Source organism: Pleurodeles waltl, chromosome 7 (assembly GCF_031143425.1).
Source record: "Pleurodeles waltl isolate 20211129_DDA chromosome 7, aPleWal1.hap1.20221129, whole genome shotgun sequence".
In the NCBI taxonomy this organism is placed as follows: Eukaryota; Metazoa; Chordata; class Amphibia; order Caudata; family Salamandridae; genus Pleurodeles; species Pleurodeles waltl.
In genome coordinates, this window is record NC_090446.1 from 1,323,220,902 (window position 1) to 1,323,240,462 (window position 19,561).

A 19,561-nucleotide genomic window follows, 5' to 3' on the forward strand; every position below is an offset into this window, starting at 1 on the left:
ATGAGGGTGAGGCCGCCGCCTTGATGGCAGCCTCACACCCATTGATGGTCTTGGCGACAATGCAGCCGAGATCGTAACTAGGGCCTAAGTCCATAGAAAAAACTTTTCACTGGATGACCCTGGTCCCTGTAGCTGACCCGCGCCAAGTTGCAGGTAGCCTTAAACCTTAGCCGTGTCGCAGTCAAGAGCAATCAGATGACCACAATTGGCACTTAATGCTTTTTGGCACTATTTTGTACTTTAAACTTTAAACATTCATAACTCGAGTTCTGCTTATTGAATTTCTGTTGTTTCAGTGTCATTTTGTTTATTAAAATTGGGTCTGTTTTTCTAAATAGGTTTGGGGTTTTTCCTGTGCTGTGTTTTCACTTTATGACTGTTTGAGTACCACAGATGTCCTTTACAAATTGCCCCAAAGGTTAGCCTGACTGCTTTGTGCCAAGCTACCAAAGGTTTAAGCACAGGTTTATTTAATGATTTTTGTGGCTCCCCCTGACAAAGATTGTGATTATTAGTTCAGGAGGGTACTCACCCCTCTCAACTAATAGTCCACTCTCTCACAGAGAGACTGAATTAGTTAAAAGTAAAGAAGTATTCTCAAACAGCTACTGTATCTATTACTACCTTTATAAAAGCTTTCTCTTGCAAGGAGTGCAAAGATCTCCATGCAGACCCTAACACCCTACCTGAAGTTCTAGGGAAGTCAATAGTTTCCTCTTTCTGTAAAGGTGCTGTTTTTTGTGTCCACTAACTATACATCACTTCAAAGAGAGTGGACAAATCAGTTATTTACTGAGACCCTCTTTGCACCTGCATCTGTAATATGGCACAGTCTTAATGTGAAAGACATTTCCTTGTTTGCATTGGATCCCCCTCAATGCAAATGAAGAAGTACCCCCTTGTGCAGACATGAAATGTGTTATTTCAAAATGGTAATTACATAAGCAGCTGCACAAGCATTTACATTCTCGTTTGTAATAGGTAAGTGCCCCTGTAGCCAAAAACCTAGTGCAAATCCGTGCGGCACCCCACTGCACTCATGGCAACTTCTTTGGTCTGCCCCATAGTAACTAGCCAAGGTGATTCCAAGAAGCTAGCTTCACAGAGCAGTAGAGTCCCAGGTCAGTGACATACTCTCTACAAATAGATATGGAATTTTTAGATAAGGCTGGTCTTATCTGGTACAGCAAAGGACTTAGCATTTGTGCGAGGAAGGACATGTGATATGACAAACTGCATTCCACATCTGTGACACAGATGGACACAGTTAGACAGGCGTGAGCTTTTCAGGCACTCAGAAAATAAAAGCAATCAACAGAAGTGTTGATGTTAAATTATACTAATTATAGGTATCTGCCACGTGTTATGCCAGCCTTTGAGGAATGAATCCCACATTTTCTAAATGACAGTCCACTTCTGGCAGTTGCTTCCAAGCATTACAATATGAGGGAAGGAATTTATTTTATTTATTTTTATTTGGGGGTATGTATAAGGGTCAGCTCTAATCCCTGGTGATAGCACAGAGATTTATGTAAATCTGAGGGGTACATGAGTGAGTGCTTGCTAAACAGACATGGGTGTATGTTTACATGCATGGGGGTTGGATTACTAGGGTGGTAATTATTAAAATAGCAGGGATGAGCGGTTTAATGTACAAAGGATTTTTTCAGTCACAAAGCCTGTTTTGCAAAAACACGGGGTTTACAATCGCAAAATACCTTTTTAAAATGGTAAAAACTATTTTTGAAAGTTGTGAAAAATGTTCTGACTTTCTAAAAGAGATTTGTACCACTTTCCAAATTTCAGATAGGAAGGGTCATGAAAAGGACATCTCACTTCCATTTGAAAATTGACCAGCTACCCCTTTGGGAATCATGGTGGGTGTCTAGGAGTGGCAATGCATGCTCCATCCAGTGTCTTTCCAGCAATTCAATATTTTTATTAAAAATTAATAGTTGCCGGAACATTCACACCTTTTACTCTCTTGTCTCTTAGAAGAATAATGTGTTTTATGGGCGTGCTGAAGGTATACCCCTTGATCATGGGTATGGAATTCAAAGAACTGTCATCACTCTCCCCTTTTCTGGGGATTGTTGCCTCCTACTGAAACGGTGGATAACACGGAGGATAACATTTGCACATGAATAAAAGGATGAATATTCTCAGAAAAGGAAGGAGTAAGGGTGATTTACGATCAACTAATGGCTCAAAGTTTTTTTTTTTTTTTTTTTTTAAAGAACACGTATAAAAAGGAAGCCATTTGACTCCAATTTAAAAATGCAGAGCCATACGAGACATTTTTATTGAAGCAGGCCTGGCTCCTTTAAGGGGCACAGGCTGCTTTAAACTGTTTTTGTCATTCTGACAAAGTAATTACAGGAATGGAGGCCTGCTGTCCCTCACGGTCGCCATCCCTGTGTTCACAGTCATCCATAGACAGTCGCAAAATTCATCCTACCTCCTTAGCTTGTATGTCACAATATCCAGTACCAAAACATTGCCATGCACAAATATTTTGGAAAACAAATCGAAAACCATAATATTGTGAAAATAAATATAAATTGCTAAGTATAGACTTACTATTCTTAATTCCACCGACAAACTTTAAGATATATATCCTCAAGATACACAGAAGTAAAGTATAGAAGCTTATGCTTACTTATAAATACTGACCTTCATGATATTCTAGTCATAATATTTTTGAAAGCCTTAATTTAAATCTCACAATTCTTGTATCAAGCTCCTCACTAATATATGGAAGGCAGGAGGTTTTGTGATCCTCAGTGAATATACATTTTGCAATGCACGGATTAATATGCTACTCACATTTCAAAATGAAGAACAGTTGCAAGCCAGTTGGTGTACAATTTGCACATCCCAGTTTGCAAACAGCCCTTAGTAAATGATCTCCAGCAATCTGAATGGCTTCCTTAAGAGTCCTGTTGAATCTCTCCGCCATACTGTTCGTTTTTGGGTGACATAAGGCACATTTGTTATGAGTGATGCCCCTCTTTCTAAGAAACTCTCCCATCTCTCTAGAAGTAAGTTGCAGCCCATTGTCTGTCAGTATCATCCTAGGATTACGTTCTCTTGCAAACACCTCTTAGAAACTTTATAACTGCCCTTGTACTGGTTCCATTTGTCAACCTTACCTCAGGCCACCTGGAACGCATGTCCATAACAACTAACAAGTACTTGGGGGTACCTTTCATGCAAATAGGCCCTAATATATCAAACGCAACTTCATTCCATCCTTGTCGCCAATGCAGAGTTGTTCATCCAGAAAAAAAGCCAAGCAATTAAGTAGTATTGAAGCGTTGTTTATTGTCGTAAGAGAAACTCCAGCCACATTCAGAGCCCAGCTTCCCCAACTGTCCCTTCACAGCTCCCTCTTCAATAGACAACATTCCATTTAGAACCTTCACTAAAGATGAGTTCACAGTGGTAGCATTAGAGTGCTATAGAAGTTAAAGAAACAACTATGTACACATAACGATACTGGGCCCCAGTGGAAGTGCTATTTCCCTAAAATTAGGTAAACTGCGTACAATTGGCGCACAGTCTAGTACCTCTGTGAGTCCCTAGTAAATGGTAGCCCTGGCACCTATGGTCTGGGCACTAGAGAGAGTACCTAAGGGCTGCAGCATGTATTTTGCCAACCTAAAGGACCTCTCTTAAAAACAGCACACAGCCTGCCATTGCAGACTGCATGTCATGGTACAAGCCATGAGTGAAAATATGCCATAGCACACTCATTGTGTGCAATGCCTCAAATCACTGCATTAAAATATATGTAAGTCACCCCTACAGCAACCCTTAGAGTCCTAAGGCAGAGTGTATTATATTTGATGAATGGACATATCTGCATGAGCAGATATGTCTCAATAATGTCTAGTTTGATTCCTAAATATTGCAGGTGAACAGGGAAGCTATCTTAAGGTATGTACTGAACACTAGTCATTACAAGTTACTAAACTACATAATGGCTTCACTGAAACTTATGGTGTTTGGTATCAAACATCTCGTCCTAATAAATCAGTACTGATGTCAGTATTAGATTTATTATGACAAGCATCCAGAAGGCATCTTAGAGGTGGACCCTGAAACCAACTAGTCTCCAGTGTGCTGGCTGACTGGTATCGACCAGCCTGTCACCACAGACATTTTTCTGACCACCTGGAGCTGAGAGCCCACACTTTCAAAGACCATAAACAATCCTCCTCCAGCACAATGGCTAGTGAATCTGCATATCAAGGCCGGGGACTTCGAAGACTCTGACACTATTACAACCCAGGCTTCCCCCAGACCTGGACGTTGCGGCCCCCTGCCTTGAGGCCCATTTGGTACCAGGATAGCCAGGAAATTAGTTATGCAGCAGGCTTGTTCTACCTCTGGACTAGACACAGTCTTGCGGTGGGCTAACAGAGGTGGACACTCAAGGAAGGGTACTCAAGGAAGGGTTCTACCATCTTGTTTTTGGTAGGACTATGAATTCCGGGACTGGGTAATGCCCACTACTAACTGGAAGTCGTCACATAGGGGGTGTAGTGACCACAAGGGTAAGTAGCCCATTGGCTACTAACCTACACTCCCCTAACTTGATTATTTAGTTGGTTTCCTGATACCAAAATCTTAGATTCATTTGACCCAAGAACAAGAGGGCAAACAAGAGTCAAAGAAGTGAGAACTGCGGATTGTTGGTGGACATTTGGGATGAAACCCTGACTTGCTACCTGCTCCTGTCCCGACAATCGTGACAACCTGACGTGTCCATCAGCTGTGCATCCTCCAAAAGCCTTGGAGTGCCTCCAGCTGTCCACCAAGTCATCAGCATCTCCCTTGGAGTGGAGGAGTAATTTCCCTGCACTCTGCAGGCACCAACCACAATGCCCGGCGCACTGATCTGCTAACCACTGGGTTCACCAACACAGGAGCCATCCAGGAGAAGGTCACTGGGCTCCAGGAGGTCGAACTTGTCTCCCCACCTTGACGCATGAGCACCCAATGACCAAAACATGCTCCACCTAAGCTCCACGGCCTGGGTCCACGACAACCAAGGGTGTTTCCTTGCTACCAGAACCCCTACAAACTGAGCTCCCTGTAGGGAGCTCCCAGACTTGTCCCTAAGTCATCCTTTGCAATCTCTTTTTATTTGGCCCCCTTCGTCACCAACGTTGCAGTGCAGTGTGCAAGGCACCTGAGTCAACCAATAACACTGCACCTGGAAATCCTAGGGCAGGTAAAACTGTACTGCAGGTGTTTTTAGTGACCTTGCACCATTAGCACCCTACAACCTACAGGGGACCCATGAGAACTGTCTGCTAAAAAAAAAAAACATAGAAACTCACTGAAAAAAACAAAGGTTACAGAGACTTTATAGTTAGGTTCTGAATGTACTCGTACAAAACCATTGAAATTCAGCAGTTATAGTTATGGTTAACTCAAGTAACTATAACACATTCCCTAAGGCAACTATAACTCGGGCCTTCACCATGCACATCTAATTACTCTACATATTACATCATTGATGACCTTCCGTGGCTTCTTGATATCATCACCGCAACATTTGCAATAACTTTATTGATGAGAAAACTGCATGCAGGGGCGTGAGTTATAGTTACCTCAGGGTTTGAGTTACAGTTACTTGAGTTAACCATAACTATACCTGCTGAATGGTTTTGTGCGAGTAAATTCAGAACCTAACTATAACGTCTCTGTAACCTTTGTTTTTTTCAGTGAATATATATATCTCTCTCTATATATACATAGATACATATATATATATATATATATATATATATATATATATATATATATATATATATATATATATATATATATGTATACATACATATATATATATAGAATGTTTTTTACGCCAAATACGTCCATCTGGTATGTTAAATGCAATGTGAAATGTCTTGTATGCCCAAAAGCATGTAAGCTATATATTTCATGAGCACACTGCTTGGATTTGAAAAGTGTTATGACTATTTGTAAAGCATTGGTGTGCTGCTCCCAATTCTAAGATTTATTTCAGTACATTCAGACAGTATATTAGATAGCCAAGGATCTTGGTAAGGCTTACAATACAATTTAGATAAAGTTGTTACAAAAAGCAAAAAAGGGTTGGTGTCTAGATTATGGGGTTTGTCCGAGGGAATAAGTATTCTTCTAACAGAGAAAAAAATACATTCTCATACATCAGAAGGCGCCACTCCGTCATTCGCAATTGAACACTATGTAGTGCATGGGTGGAAATACCTCTAAGGTTTTCTAACACCTTGGAAGCTGAGGTTGTAGCAGATTTGCAAGTGTACCCTTCTAAACCTTAATGAAATAGTAGCAATTTGGAAATCTGGACCCAATGCAAGGCTAGAAACCTGCGGATGAAGATTTTCAAACTATATTTTTTTTAACGTGTGTTTATTAGACTTTTTTATGAGCTCGTAACAGACATTTCAATTGTATATCACTGCGCAGCACTTAACATACCTCGCGGGCACGGCCTCTTGCAATGTGCCGGGCTGCAAGATTCATGATGCAAAACACAGTGTAGATAACATCATCAACTAATACAGTGCAGTAGAAAACGGTAATCATCATACTGAAACTGATAAGCAACAAAAGCAGCTCGACCGAGGTCAGCCTTAAAATAGAGGGGTTGGGGGTTAAGGCAGGGGGCCAAGAGCCAAGAGATGGCAGTTAGGCCACTCAGGAATGAGGGAGAAGGAGGCAGGAATCTGCGTAACTACAAGATTTTCAAACTTATTTTGTTAACTGGGCCTAAAGTTTGTGGTGATTTAACATTACAGGGTTACTATTTATGCAATAGTTTGTCCATAAATATGAGTAATGTTCATGTCCAGTGGACTCAGATCTCTTGCACTTCAGGAGCAATAAATACAAACAATACCCAGACTAATTAAAACCCTTCACCTACGGATGGACTATTCCAAGGCAATGATGATCAAACTAATATGGACTGGATGAAACATCTTGTATGGTTCCCTGGGAAAAACCAGGGTCAGGTCGGGGAACCTAGAGCACTGGCGGTGCAAGAGGGCTACCATCCCTACTGGAGTCCCAGCTTTAAGCAGACTTTAATTTAAATGTCAATTAGACACCTACATTTATTTATTTGTGTTCTATTACCATCATTTTGCATTGCACCAATGGCTTAAACAAAGCATAGGAGAATTTCCCAACAATGCAATGGCACACTAAATTGTTTGTTCTCCCATCAAACACTGGAAGCCACGCCCCTAATTCTGAAGCCACCTAAATTAGTTCAATATTTGTAGTACCACGCCCCTAATTCTGAAGCCACCTAAGTTAGTTCAATATTTGTAGTGTAGTGGGTGTGTTTTTCTTTTTCAGCTGCTAGGTCTTTCTTCTCTGTCTGTTCCTCGGTTTAGTAGTTTGATGAACCTCGCCTTTTCAGAACAATGACATGACTGTGAGGGGGGGGGAATACCTCAGATAGCCAAAAAAGGAAAATGTGTCAGCAGTTTGCTTATTTCCAGAAAGCTAATGAAAATACCATCCCTATATTCATAATCACATTTAAGTAAATTAAAGGTGGCACATCCTACATAGGACTATGTGAGGTTGCAGGGCTTGAGAGCTCACAACTTTGCATGTTAAAAAAAAGCCAGATTCACTATGAGCCTGATTTAGACTCAGGCAGGTGGCCCGCCGTCTGTCATGGTGGCAAAGATTATTTCATCCCAGTCTCACCACCCCAATTGGACTGCAACCTTCCATAATAAGAAATCACTGTAATGCCTGTGGTGATCTCTTTACCTTCTAGTGTCTTCACAGGGGAAGCAGCCATATTGGTTCCTGTGAAGACACTGAAAGTTCGGTGAGCAGATGCTATCACTTAGGCGACCATGCACCTAACTTTTTTTTTATTTCTCAAAAACCAACTCCCAAAGCAGGAGTTTGTTTGTGAAAAAAAGAAAAAACTGACACCACACCCTGGATATTTTTTTCTGAGGGAGTGGAGGTCATTATTTTTATCTCTGTTCATGAAGGATATAAAAAAGGTACATCTGACCATTTGATCCAAATGGGATGGGCAGTCGGATGCCCTTACTCAAACGGGCCCTAGTCCATCAGGCATTGGTGTAAGTTTTCAACATTGGAGCGGTGGCCGTGGGGGGTAGGTACTGCTTTATTAACCCTGACAGTCTGTCTGAATCATAATTGAGTGGGTGGGCCGAGAGTTTGGTGGACAGTGTACTCTGTTGCATTTGTGACAGAGTACCCTGTCCCCTAAACTCCAGATCAGGTCCTAAGGTTGGAGCTGACACGCTTTTAATATAAAGAAGCTGAAAGGGAGGCATCCAGGTCTGCAGTGGGTCCATGCAGGGCTGGCAGCAGTCTCTGACCTTTTAGTTTTTCGTGGCAGCACTGGACTCCCTTTTCTTCTCCTGCTCCTTTATGCCCCATTCTGGAAAATGAACAGAGTTGATGCAGCCTCAGGTGACAGCAGGATAACAAAAGCCCCTGCAGCCTGGTGCCACGTTAGGTTATGCTACCTCCGGACAAATTTGGAAAATGTTGCACTTCTTAATGAAGAAGTACGATCTTCTCTTAATTTAGCACCGACTTTTATGCAACATAGAAATCTGGTTCATGGTTAGCAAGAACACATATTTTTGGATGATAGGGTTCACAAATTGTTGTATGCTTTGTCGTGTCATGTGGTTATGTTACATTATCTTATATATCATGTTATGTAATGGCTTGTTGACTTATGTTACTTTTGTTATGATATGTCACAAATATTTGCAACCTATGTTTTCCTTTGTAATTTAAAGGGTAGATGTCAGTCACTGAACTCAACCAGGGGAGGGAGAAGAGGGAGGTTAAGACATTGCTGAAGAGCAGAATCAAGTTCTAATCTCCCTGCGAAAGCTCCATGGAGTGTGGCCTAGATCACAAAGCACTGCGGTGGGTTAAGCAAAACTGTATTTGAGTATACTGAGTTTGCAAAGACGGCTGGGCTGTGGGGCTATTCAGGAGGCTTGGAGAGCGCGGGTGCTAGAGATGAGCTGTAAGGGCCCAGTTCGGTGTGTGAAGCCAAAGTACAGCAGCATGAATGTTGTACTGATGAGTCCAGAGCGCCGCCGAAGGTGGGTTCTGACGATGGCCATACCCACATCACAAGATGTGGACAGGCGAGTTTCCGAACTTGTGGAGGTGGTTCAGCTGGTTTGTGTGAATCTAGAACAGAGGGAGGATCTGAAGGCGAAGGGGTAGGAGGGATGTGTGTAGTGCTACATGTCAGTGACTGAGGTCCTACCTATGTCAGCCTTCACCAGTGGCAGGTGGGCAATGAATACGTAGTGGTCACAATTCACTATCTGGTGGGGAAATCAAAAGCCACACAACCTGCCCTAGTGGATCTCACCTTTGAACAGAGAGGTACTGAGATTTCCCAGAGAACACAACAGTTGGCCATTGCAAGTAACTGCAGAGGAAAAAACACTCCAGATCCCCTGCAGAGGAGGTTCTGCCAGAGCAAGACCTCGTGAATAAAGACATCGCTGTAGCTGCCAGCAATGGGCCTACATGAGCTGAGGTGCCACATTTAGTCCAAGGCTGTACAAGCTCTGCTCATAAACAGTAGCAAGTGGGTGCGACAATGGGGAGCACTTACAAAGCACAGCTTCTCAGAAGAAACGCCTCAAAGTGCTGACCAGCCTAACAAGGGTGGTCAGCGCGCTGGAGCGGAGCCCAAGCAGAACATTAATCCCCTCATACGTTGCTGCAGATGATCATCCTTTGGAATACATGTTTGAAGGCAAAGGAATGTTTAATCAGCAGCCAGCGAGCGAATGTTGGCCCGGACTGAAAGGGGTCTTTGCACATCAGGCTCTAAGGCAGTCTCTCTCCTTCAGACATTATCACGTTACTCCGAAAAGGGATCCATTCCTAAAGCGTGGCCGTGGAAGGCGATCCGGGCCGACCTCTTGTAATCTATTTCAGAACTGAGCCGCTGCACCCACGTTTGCAGTTTAATGCACAGTTTTTGTGTTTGAGCCCCCTTAGTATGCGTTACTTAACCCATTCTAGTTTAAAAACACACATTGGTAAAAGTAACATTGCGCTTTCACATATTCAACATGTTCCATTATCACACGTTCCCCTGTAGGCTTTATCTTGGACTTTCACCCCCAAATCAAGAAATTGGCAGGAAATGTGAGTACGATCGTTTTAAAATCCACAGATAGAATCTGTTCCACCCCAAAACAGGGCACCGTTGAGATGCAACGAGAGGAGGATGTTCACATAGGGAACAGTTTACATAGACCGGAAATTAGCGATTTTTCAGTATTTTGGAGTAGTCATCACTCTGGAGCACACCTGATCATCGCACGCTCAGCATCCACACGGACGCACTGGCCACGCGCTGCCAGTGTGTCTCGGCCCATACACGAACTGGCTATCGGGGTTTACAGGTGAGATGGCTGCATCTTGATATAGTTAGCACTTGACTTATCAGCAGAGTTCGTCTGCCGGACAACAGCAGTGGGCGAAGTCGGGTGCAAACAGAACGCCTGCCCACTAATTCGGACGGGATCCAGGCGCAATAGTGTCTCCGCTACTACAAGCAACTAACAACATGGACTCCCCAAGAACACACCCCCACCCGACCCTCAGACGAGTCTCACAGAGTTGTGTGTACCTCAGAATAGCTTAGTGTTGTGGTCAGAAGTGCTACAAGAAAGGTCTTACTACAGGTCTATAATTATCGTCATGTGCACGAGCGACGAGCTAGCAGCACGGTGTGTATAGGGCGTGCAATGCTAGCGCACCGTTCGGCCCTCTGGGGTGTGCTATTCTCAGATATATATATATATATTTAACGTATTTGTTATTCGACATTAAACTTTTCAGCACCACAGCGTTGCACAGCACCAACATAACACTGGTCTGGACCAAGCACCGGCGGCGTGGCTACCATTGGTGCAGCAGGTGCAGTGGTACCAGAGCACAAAGCCCTGATGTGCCGTTGAACCCCGATCATGCTGTATTTTTTACTTCAACAGAAGTCGAAAGGGCCATTTTCCTAGCTTGTGTACCAGGGCCGAAGGCACCCTTGCTGCAGTTACTAGCTAGAATCCCACTATTTAATAGCAAGCCAACTCCATTAAGATTTTCCTGGTTTCCTTGTGTAAAACCACTCTTTTTTTGCACTCTTATCAGATTTTCCTAGCCTACATTGTGGCACGTCTCAATTAAGGCCTGACGGAGTTGACTAATGGGTTTTCAAGAACGAAACCGCTGTCCATACAGTGGAAACACAAAAGCTAACAGGTGAACTGACAGATCGCCGAGCCCTACCTCCGGGGAGTTCGGCGGGCCCACAGGTGGCCCGCAGCTCGTCCACGTCGTCCACGTAGATCTTCTTGTAGCAGAACTTCCAGAGCCCAAAGTGAGCGGCCTCGCAGGTCAGGCTCTGGTTCTGCTTGAAGGTGTTCATCTCCACCCAGAACTCGGTGCCCACGGCCAGCACAGTCAAAGTCACACCTGCGATGGCCACGAAAAAGGCCAATTTAATCTTGCCCTCCTGGGCGTCGCTCATTCCTTGCCCGCGGTTCCCTCGTCCCCGGGCACCTAACCGTTGTTCCTCCTCCTGCATGAAGAAGTTGGACCACATCCTCGCTTCTGAAGGGTTCGCCACGTTTGGAGATTGTGTGTGTCCCAGCCAGGTGCACGGTACTTCCAGAGGTTGTTTTACTTCCGCCGTTCGTGACGTAGTCTTGCCCTGTTTGGATTTTGGTATTTATATCATGAATTAGTGTACTTCTAAAACGTTTGTAGGGCACTGAAGCGGAGCCCAAACACCGGAGGAGTCGCTCTCTCTGTCCCGCTAGGTCTTCTGCATGCACACACACACACAGACCACACACTGCCTGGAAATAATTTTTGCACCTGTTACATTCATCAGATGGCCAAGGCGGCAAGTGGGTTATTTTAAGTCTCCCTTAAAGGCGCTTGCCTAGTTAGCAGGGCACAAAGTGCAGACTACAGGATGGGGGAAGAGTAAAGGCAGTAAGTCCGGCCACTGCCCAAACTCGTCCCAAAATCTCTATAAATGCAAGAAGATGAAGACTACTGTTCGATCAGACACATTGTTTCATTGCTTCCCGCTATACTTGAGGTTGGGATCCTTGTAGCAGGATGTTGTAAGGACAGAGCTTCTGGTGTCCTGTAGTGACACCTGTCGAGCAAGTCTGGAATTACGGAAGTTAGTTCTTGACATAACCTGCAGTGACTCCTGCTGGGAGTGACATAGATGAGGGGAACCGCTAAGAAATCGGTCTGTGATAGCACTAACTGCGTTCCGTGGCAATGTTGGAATTGAAGGATCGAAGGGTTGCTCCAGTGACAGAGATATACTACATTGACTCCTCCCTAGAGATCTGGAGCTGGGAATCTGAGTTTATTGAATAAATCAACCCTAACCATGTCTTAGAAAGTTCTTGTTGGGAGAGTTTGCGACAGAGAAGGAGTGCTGCTTCACAGAGATGACCAGGCAGAGGACAGCAAAACTGCAAATGTTATTCCGTGAAAACGCAGTGAAGTGTTTTCCAAATCTTCACAACCTTTATGAATTTCACAAAAGCCATGTAGTTATTTTAAGGAATTGCAGGTGAAAAAATTAACCTTGCAAAAACACATCCTGGGGTGAAAAAAAATATTTTTGATGAATACTTTCCCTTATAATAATTTTCTTTGGGGGAAAATGCGGAAACGTTGACAAAATTTGGAAAAGTTGCGAACTGTAAATCTTGGCAACTGTGATCCATTTACTGGGAGGATTTCAGATTTTACCTCTACTCCCCCAAAACTATATCAATTATGGTAACTTCTACATATAGGAAAAGGTTTGTAAAGTTGTCCAACTTCACAAGTTTGATGGTAAGACTTTTAGCTTGACGCATTGCTAATACCAACTCCTATAGTGACCTACTGGGAATATCTGTGATTTGGGGATATGTGGTGATTATATATTCATTAATTAATTTAGAGTTTTAATAGTTTATGATTGGCGACGATAAGGGCAGTTTACAATGCATAAAACAATATACTTCGTTCCATTGGAAAAACATAATTAATAAATTTTAATGATACCCTGCTGTTGATGCATTTCGTTGGTGGTAATTCTATTGGCAGGTCCGAAATAATTATGCAATTCTACTCCCATGGCATTTTTTTTACATAAATACTGATTCATTGTACTTGCCAGATAAGCCACAGTCTGTTGCAGAGTTTGGAGATTTCAATAAAAAAACGGTTTCGGGCTCAAACGGATCAAAATACCTTCCAAATTACCACGTGTGATGTGGCACAGTAACACAACATTTGCAAAGGTTAACTGTTGATCTTTTAGGTTCAGAAGACCATATGCAGGTGTAAAACTGATGCTAATGAGGTGAAAACTCAGCAAAAGTATGTTAAAATAACAAAGTGTGAGAATAGGCCACACTATGTAACATACTTTGCCCTTTTGATAGATAATACTGTCAACTTTTTTGCTTTATTTGATCCCCCACTGACTATATCATTGTTAAACATGGTATTCGTTGAACAAGGGAATCAATTGTGTTTTCATTAATAGGAAAGCTATTGTAAAATGTGGCATTTTCTCACTTGTCTGAATGGTGCCTGTATTAGACTCAGTCAGTCAGTGAGAATAATTGTTTATTTAGAATGTAGTCCATAAACATAACCATAAATACATCCTAGAACATACCTAAGATAAAAATGTTTAAAAACGGATTACAAAATATATATACAGTGATATTACAAAGAAGCAGCTCAATAAAAAAAAAAAAATCACAACCACCTGCCTGTTCCCCTACAATTTATCAGGCAGCCCTTTAAGGTCTCTCGTATTGTACTTAAGAATCTCCCAAATGCTATATTTAAAAATCTCATGTTCATCAGCAGGCTGAGAGCTTGATCCTAATTATTAACTCCATAGGTAAAAACAGGCTTTACATTTTTTTTCTGTTCCCCTAAAAACATAGACTATCCAGTAGAAGATAAGTCACATTATATTTTACCTTCAGCCCACATGCACACAAACCCTGTTCATCTCTCATAGCTTTTTTTCTTCCTATGTGCGTAACAGGGGTTGAGCAAGAACCTACATTTTAACACAGCGTTCCTAAGCTTAGGACTTGGCATGGCCTCAACGTATGGAAACATTTTGTCATTGGTCCAGCCATTGACCAGGAATTAAGAAGACAATTTGCCTCTCAAGTAAAGCAGATCTTCCTCTCTAGCACTTTTGGATACAATGGTGTTTAACTCCTGATTGTGGATCAGCAACCCTATCTTCCATTGATCTGGTAATAACGACAATTTAACGCATAGCTTACTTAGCACGATTCTCAGTTGGGAGTTCAAATTTAGTTTACTATATTCTATCTACGATTTACAGAGATACAGGGGGTGATTCTGAGCTTGGCGGGCGGCAGGAGCCGCCCGCCAAGCGGGAACCGCCAGAAGACTGCGGTCATTCTGGGTTTCCCACTGGGCTGGCGGGCGACCGCCAAAAGGCCGCCCGCCAGCCCAGCGGGAAACACCCTTCCACGAGGAAGCCGGCTCCGAATGGAGCCGGCGGAGTGGAAGGGGTGCGACGGGTGCAGTAGCACCCGTCGTGAATTTCAGTGTCTGCTAAGCAGACACTGAAATTCTAAGTGGGGCCCTCTTACGGGGGCCCCTGCAGTGCCCATGCCATTGCTCTTGCCAGGGGCCCCACGACACCCCATACCGCCATCCTGTTCCTGGCGGCCGAAACCGCCATGGAGGATTCCCCTGGGCAGCGGAAAGCCGGCGGGAGACCGCCGACTTTCCGTTTCTGGCCACGGCTGTACCGCCGCGGTCAGAATGCCCAAAGGAGCACCGCCAGCCTGTTGGCGGTGCTCCCGCGGACCACGGCCCTGGCGGTTTTTACCGCCAGGGTCAGAATGACCGCCACAATGTTTTGTCATTTCCCTCCTGGTTTAATCTCTGCCAGAATAAAAATGTTTCTAGCTTACGCAACAAGAATTTTCAATTCTATTTAGGACACGGAGGCAAGGATTATGCTATCTCACTCTTTACTGTCAACACACAGCAGCCAATAGAAAAGCAGAACTACATTTCCCAATATTAAAACAGCCTCGTTATGACCCCCAATCATGGCCCACCATCTGCTATATATGTCCTTAACACAATAGTCTTTCCTCTTTCTTTGCTTAATATCCAGCAACCAAAGATGAACAATCAGCCAAATGAATTTGTGTCATTGAACCATGGAAATTCCCCAACACGGGAGATGAACAGCACAACGGTGCAACTTAATTTGAACAGCTCTCCATGAAGAACTCAGTCAAGTCTCAGTGGAACTCTTTCACATAGCTTTCTCGTCTGAAAAAGAAAAACTTTACGTAATACCATATCTTAATAAATCCAACAATCTTACAAAGTGTGGGTCACATCATTATAATATCAATGTAATTGACATAAATACAACTTTACATTAAATTGTTATCAAAACACGGGTGGGATAATTCTCGCCTCCATGTCCTTAATAGAATTGAAAATTCTTGTTGCGTAAGCTAGAAATTTTTTGATTCTATGTCAGGACCGGAGGCTTCAGATTATGCTTGTTTAAAGCTGAGCAATTACCCCAGAAGCTACACTCACAATAGGTTTATGATAAAATAACTTAAAAGTAGAATCTGAAGACCAATCAGCCGCAGTCTTAATGTCTTCAAGTCTAGAACCTGAATTAAAAGCTTCAGAAGCCATAGCTCCTCTAACAGAATGGGCTCCAAAAACAGAGATGTCAATTCCTGCCTCCTGCAACAGCCATCTGATCCATCTAGCTAAGGTGGCTGAAGACACAGGTCCAAATGGTTTCTGCAAAGAGATCAACAATTGTCCAGAATGGTCTCTCCTCAATTCTCGAGTAATATCTACATAAACTTTCAAGCAATTCACATCACTTTGTTTAGAATTATCCCTAAAACTTGGATAAGAAATGTATGTAGAATGTAATTTAGTTTATTTAGAAATCCGAAAAGAAACTCCCGTAGGAGTAAATACTCTACCTGCGATATCCAGGGCTTTAACATCTAATACTGTTTGGCATGAAATCAGGCAAAGTAACATAGTTAACTTAGCAGATAACTGTTTTCTTGATAGACCCTCATTAGCTGGCCAAGAAACCAGGAATTTTAAGATAATAGTTACATCCCATAAAGCTGAATATTTGGGTAGAGGAGGACGTACTAACCGTAAACCACGTAAAAGCTTACATATCAAAGGATGTTGCCCAATAGGCTTACCCTCAACCCAAGGATGTTTAGCCGAAATGGCAGAATGGAAGTTATTAATCGTTCTATAGGCAAATCCTTGCGCCGCTAACTGGGACAACAAATTTGCGATCATTTGCACAGACGCCCCCAAGGGATCCACACTCCCCTGACTGCACTAATCCAACCATCGCTTCCATGCGGTGGCATAGCTCTTATGTGTACTAGGCAGCAAGGACTGAGAGAGGAAGAACCTAGGCCCATATCTACGAACACATTTTCCCATAAACACAGAATGGATAAAACCCTTTGGTACATCTGGCCCCTGGTGTCTTCCGAAACCTCAGAGACTTGTTCTGGGAGCCTGAAATTCTCCAAGCCATAAGCGACAACTTGTCCTCCAGAACAAGGGGATGAGGTTGTCCCAGTGGATCCAATAAAAGATCTATTGAATTCAAATTTTGCACCGGAGCTGCACCACACAGGGACAATACTACTGGGAACCAAGATTGGGCTTTCCAGCATGGGGTTACAAAATCATCTCTACACTCTGTTGAAGGACCAGGATGAGAACCCAGTGAATCATCGAAAAAGGAGGAAACGCATAACCCAATTCTCCCGTCCAGGATTGCAGGAAGGCGTCTGACCCTAGGGCCATCGGGTCTGGTCTCCAACTGTAAAATCGTGGAAGGTGAGAATTCAGGAGGGATGCTAACAGATCCACTGTGCAAGGACCCCAAAGACGGTTCAGAAATTGAAAAACCCTGGGATGCAATCTCCAATCGCTGGCATCTCGGAGATACCGAGATTTCCAGTCCGCTATTACATTCACCTTGCCCGGAATGTACTCCACTGTAATTGAGATTTGGTGAGCCAGGCAAAAATGCCAAAAATCCGTCACGATCTCCGCTAACATCTTGGATCAAGTCCCCCCAGTTTGTTGATATATCTCCCTGCTGAAATGTTGTCCATTTTTAGTAGGATACAACAATTCGACTTGAGAGGGGACAGAGTCTTCATAGCAAACGAGCCCGGCAGGAGCTCTAGACAATCAATATGTAACCGGAGCTCTTCTGGGGACCACCGACAACCCGTCTCTATCTGGCCACATCTTGCTCCCTAGCCCCATCTGCTGGCATCCGACTCTATGACCACCTCCGGAACAGAGGCAAAAATTGCTCTGCCGTTCCAAGCATCCATGTGAGCTAATCACCACTGGAGTTCCGTCCTGGCTTCCTGAGATAAAACTATTAGCTCTGAATAAGAAAGCCACTTTCGAAGATGCATAATCTTCAACCTCTGAAGAGCTCGATAATGTAGAGGGCCCGGAAAAATGGCTTGAATGGATGAAGCTAGGAGGCCCACCAGACGGGCAAGAACCCTCAAGGAAATCGAAGGAGCAGACAATGCTCTCATCAACTCCTTCTTGATCACCAGTCTCTTGGTCAAAGGGAGTTTCAATTGAGACAAGATGGAGTCTATCCTGAAACCTACAAACTCTATCGCCTGAGAAGGATCTAACTGGGACTTTTCCGCATTTATAATGAAGCCCAAATCCTGAAGCAATTGAAGCAATTGAGAGTTGGAGAAGAACAAGACTTTTCTCTTGTGCCATGATGAGAAAGTCATAGAGATACACTATGAGACGCACTCCTTTCTCTCTGAGCCACTGCATGACTGGATGCATGAGTTTGGTGAAGCACCAGGGGGCGGAAGACAGACCGAAGGGTTGCGCCGCAAACTTGTAACAATTGTCTCGCCAAAAGTAATGAAGGAAACGACGATGAGGTGCGAAAATAGGAATGGTCAGATAGGCATCCTTGAGATCCAAATAGACCATCCAGTCGCCCTCTAGTAAAAGATCTCAGAGGAAATGAATACCCTCCATCTTGAAGCAGTGATACACAATCCAGGCATTGAATTGCCGTAGATTGAGCACCAGTCGAGATCCCCCTCCTTTCTTTTGTACCAGAAAGATAGTACTGATAAACCCTCGGGGATGAGGGGAAGAATGAACAATGACTCCTTTTAGAAGAAGAGCTTCTATCTCCTGATCTATGAAACTGCTCTCTAGTTGGGAAAAACTGAGAGGAAGAGGGGAGAAGTCTTGTTCGGGAGTTGAGTAAAACTCCAGATGATAACCTGTCACAGTCTCCAAAACCCATGCCTCTTGCGTGATTAAAGCCCAATTGTGCACAAATAAACTCACTCAGCACCCCCAACAAAACCTCCTGGAAAGAAAGAAGCATTACCTGCTTGAGAGGAAACTTGGTTGTACTGTCCTCTTCATATTCATGATCAGTTAAGATCGCATTCATTGACTGATCCAAAGGGTCATACGAGGATGACTGGCCAGGCTCATTTATATTGACCTCTGTGGGGTTGGGCTTCCCCGAGCCCGCGCCAAAATGCCTGACCACATAATAAAAAATGGGTTGTGCAAAAGGGTGCAAGGCTTTCACCAGGGCCTTATTTACATAATCTTGCACGTGGAAGTCAAGAGCTTCCACCAGGCGCTCCTCTATATGCTGATCAAATTGACCAGCTTCATAAACCCCAAACTGATCATCGTCCTGCTAATGTGCCATAATTGTTTTGGTTGCAAATAGTATTTTAGAGGTCCCAAAGCACAATATTAGCTAGGGAGGGGGGAAAAACACCCAGGTGCAGAGAAAAAACAGGAAGAAGTTCTCCCAGCCGGTATTCTTCATAATGAATAATTAATGCACAAGTAATGAAGAGGAGGCGGCACCAAAAAATCCCTAGACCAGAGCTCTAACATTTATTCCAGCCCTTCCAGGCGAAAAAAGGGGGGCGTGCAAGCTCAAATCCTTTGGAGCTCCGTGTTTCATGATGCACTCACACTGAACTTGAAACAGAAGTTCATGCTCATGTGCGAGGCTCAAAACAGAGAGAGGACTGCGCTGCCGTATGCCCGGCTGCCCCAACACTCCTCACCAGCATAGTTTGAATCGGCAAAAAGTTGAGAGGGAACTACAATAAATGCAAAAGAAAATAATGCAATATAATCCGGAATGTCGCGAGCGCGCGCGACCTAGACTAGAACCAAGGCACCTGAAGGCAAAAGTGCTGCGCCACAGAGGAAAATCACATGAAAATCACAATGAAAATGAAAGGACTTAGCTCTGCGTGTTGAGCAGCAAAGAAAGAGGAAAGACTAATGTGTTAAGGACATATATAGCAGATGGTGGGCCCTGATTGGGGGTCATAAC

At 43.6% G+C, this 19,561-nt stretch overlaps 1 protein-coding gene across 1 annotated transcript in view; it reads right to left on the bottom strand.

Moving 5' to 3' along the window:
* CACNG6 (calcium voltage-gated channel auxiliary subunit gamma 6) overlaps positions 1-11,912 on the bottom strand; it is a 357,068-nt gene extending 345,156 nt beyond the window's left edge. Inside the window, exon 1 of the mRNA XM_069200663.1 lies at positions 11,359-11,912. Coding sequence (XP_069056764.1) covers positions 11,359-11,674 — 316 coding nt within the window. The 5' untranslated portion in view covers positions 11,675-11,912. The remainder of the gene's footprint in view (positions 1-11,358) is intronic.
* Positions 11,913-19,561: the final 7,649 nt, after the last annotated feature.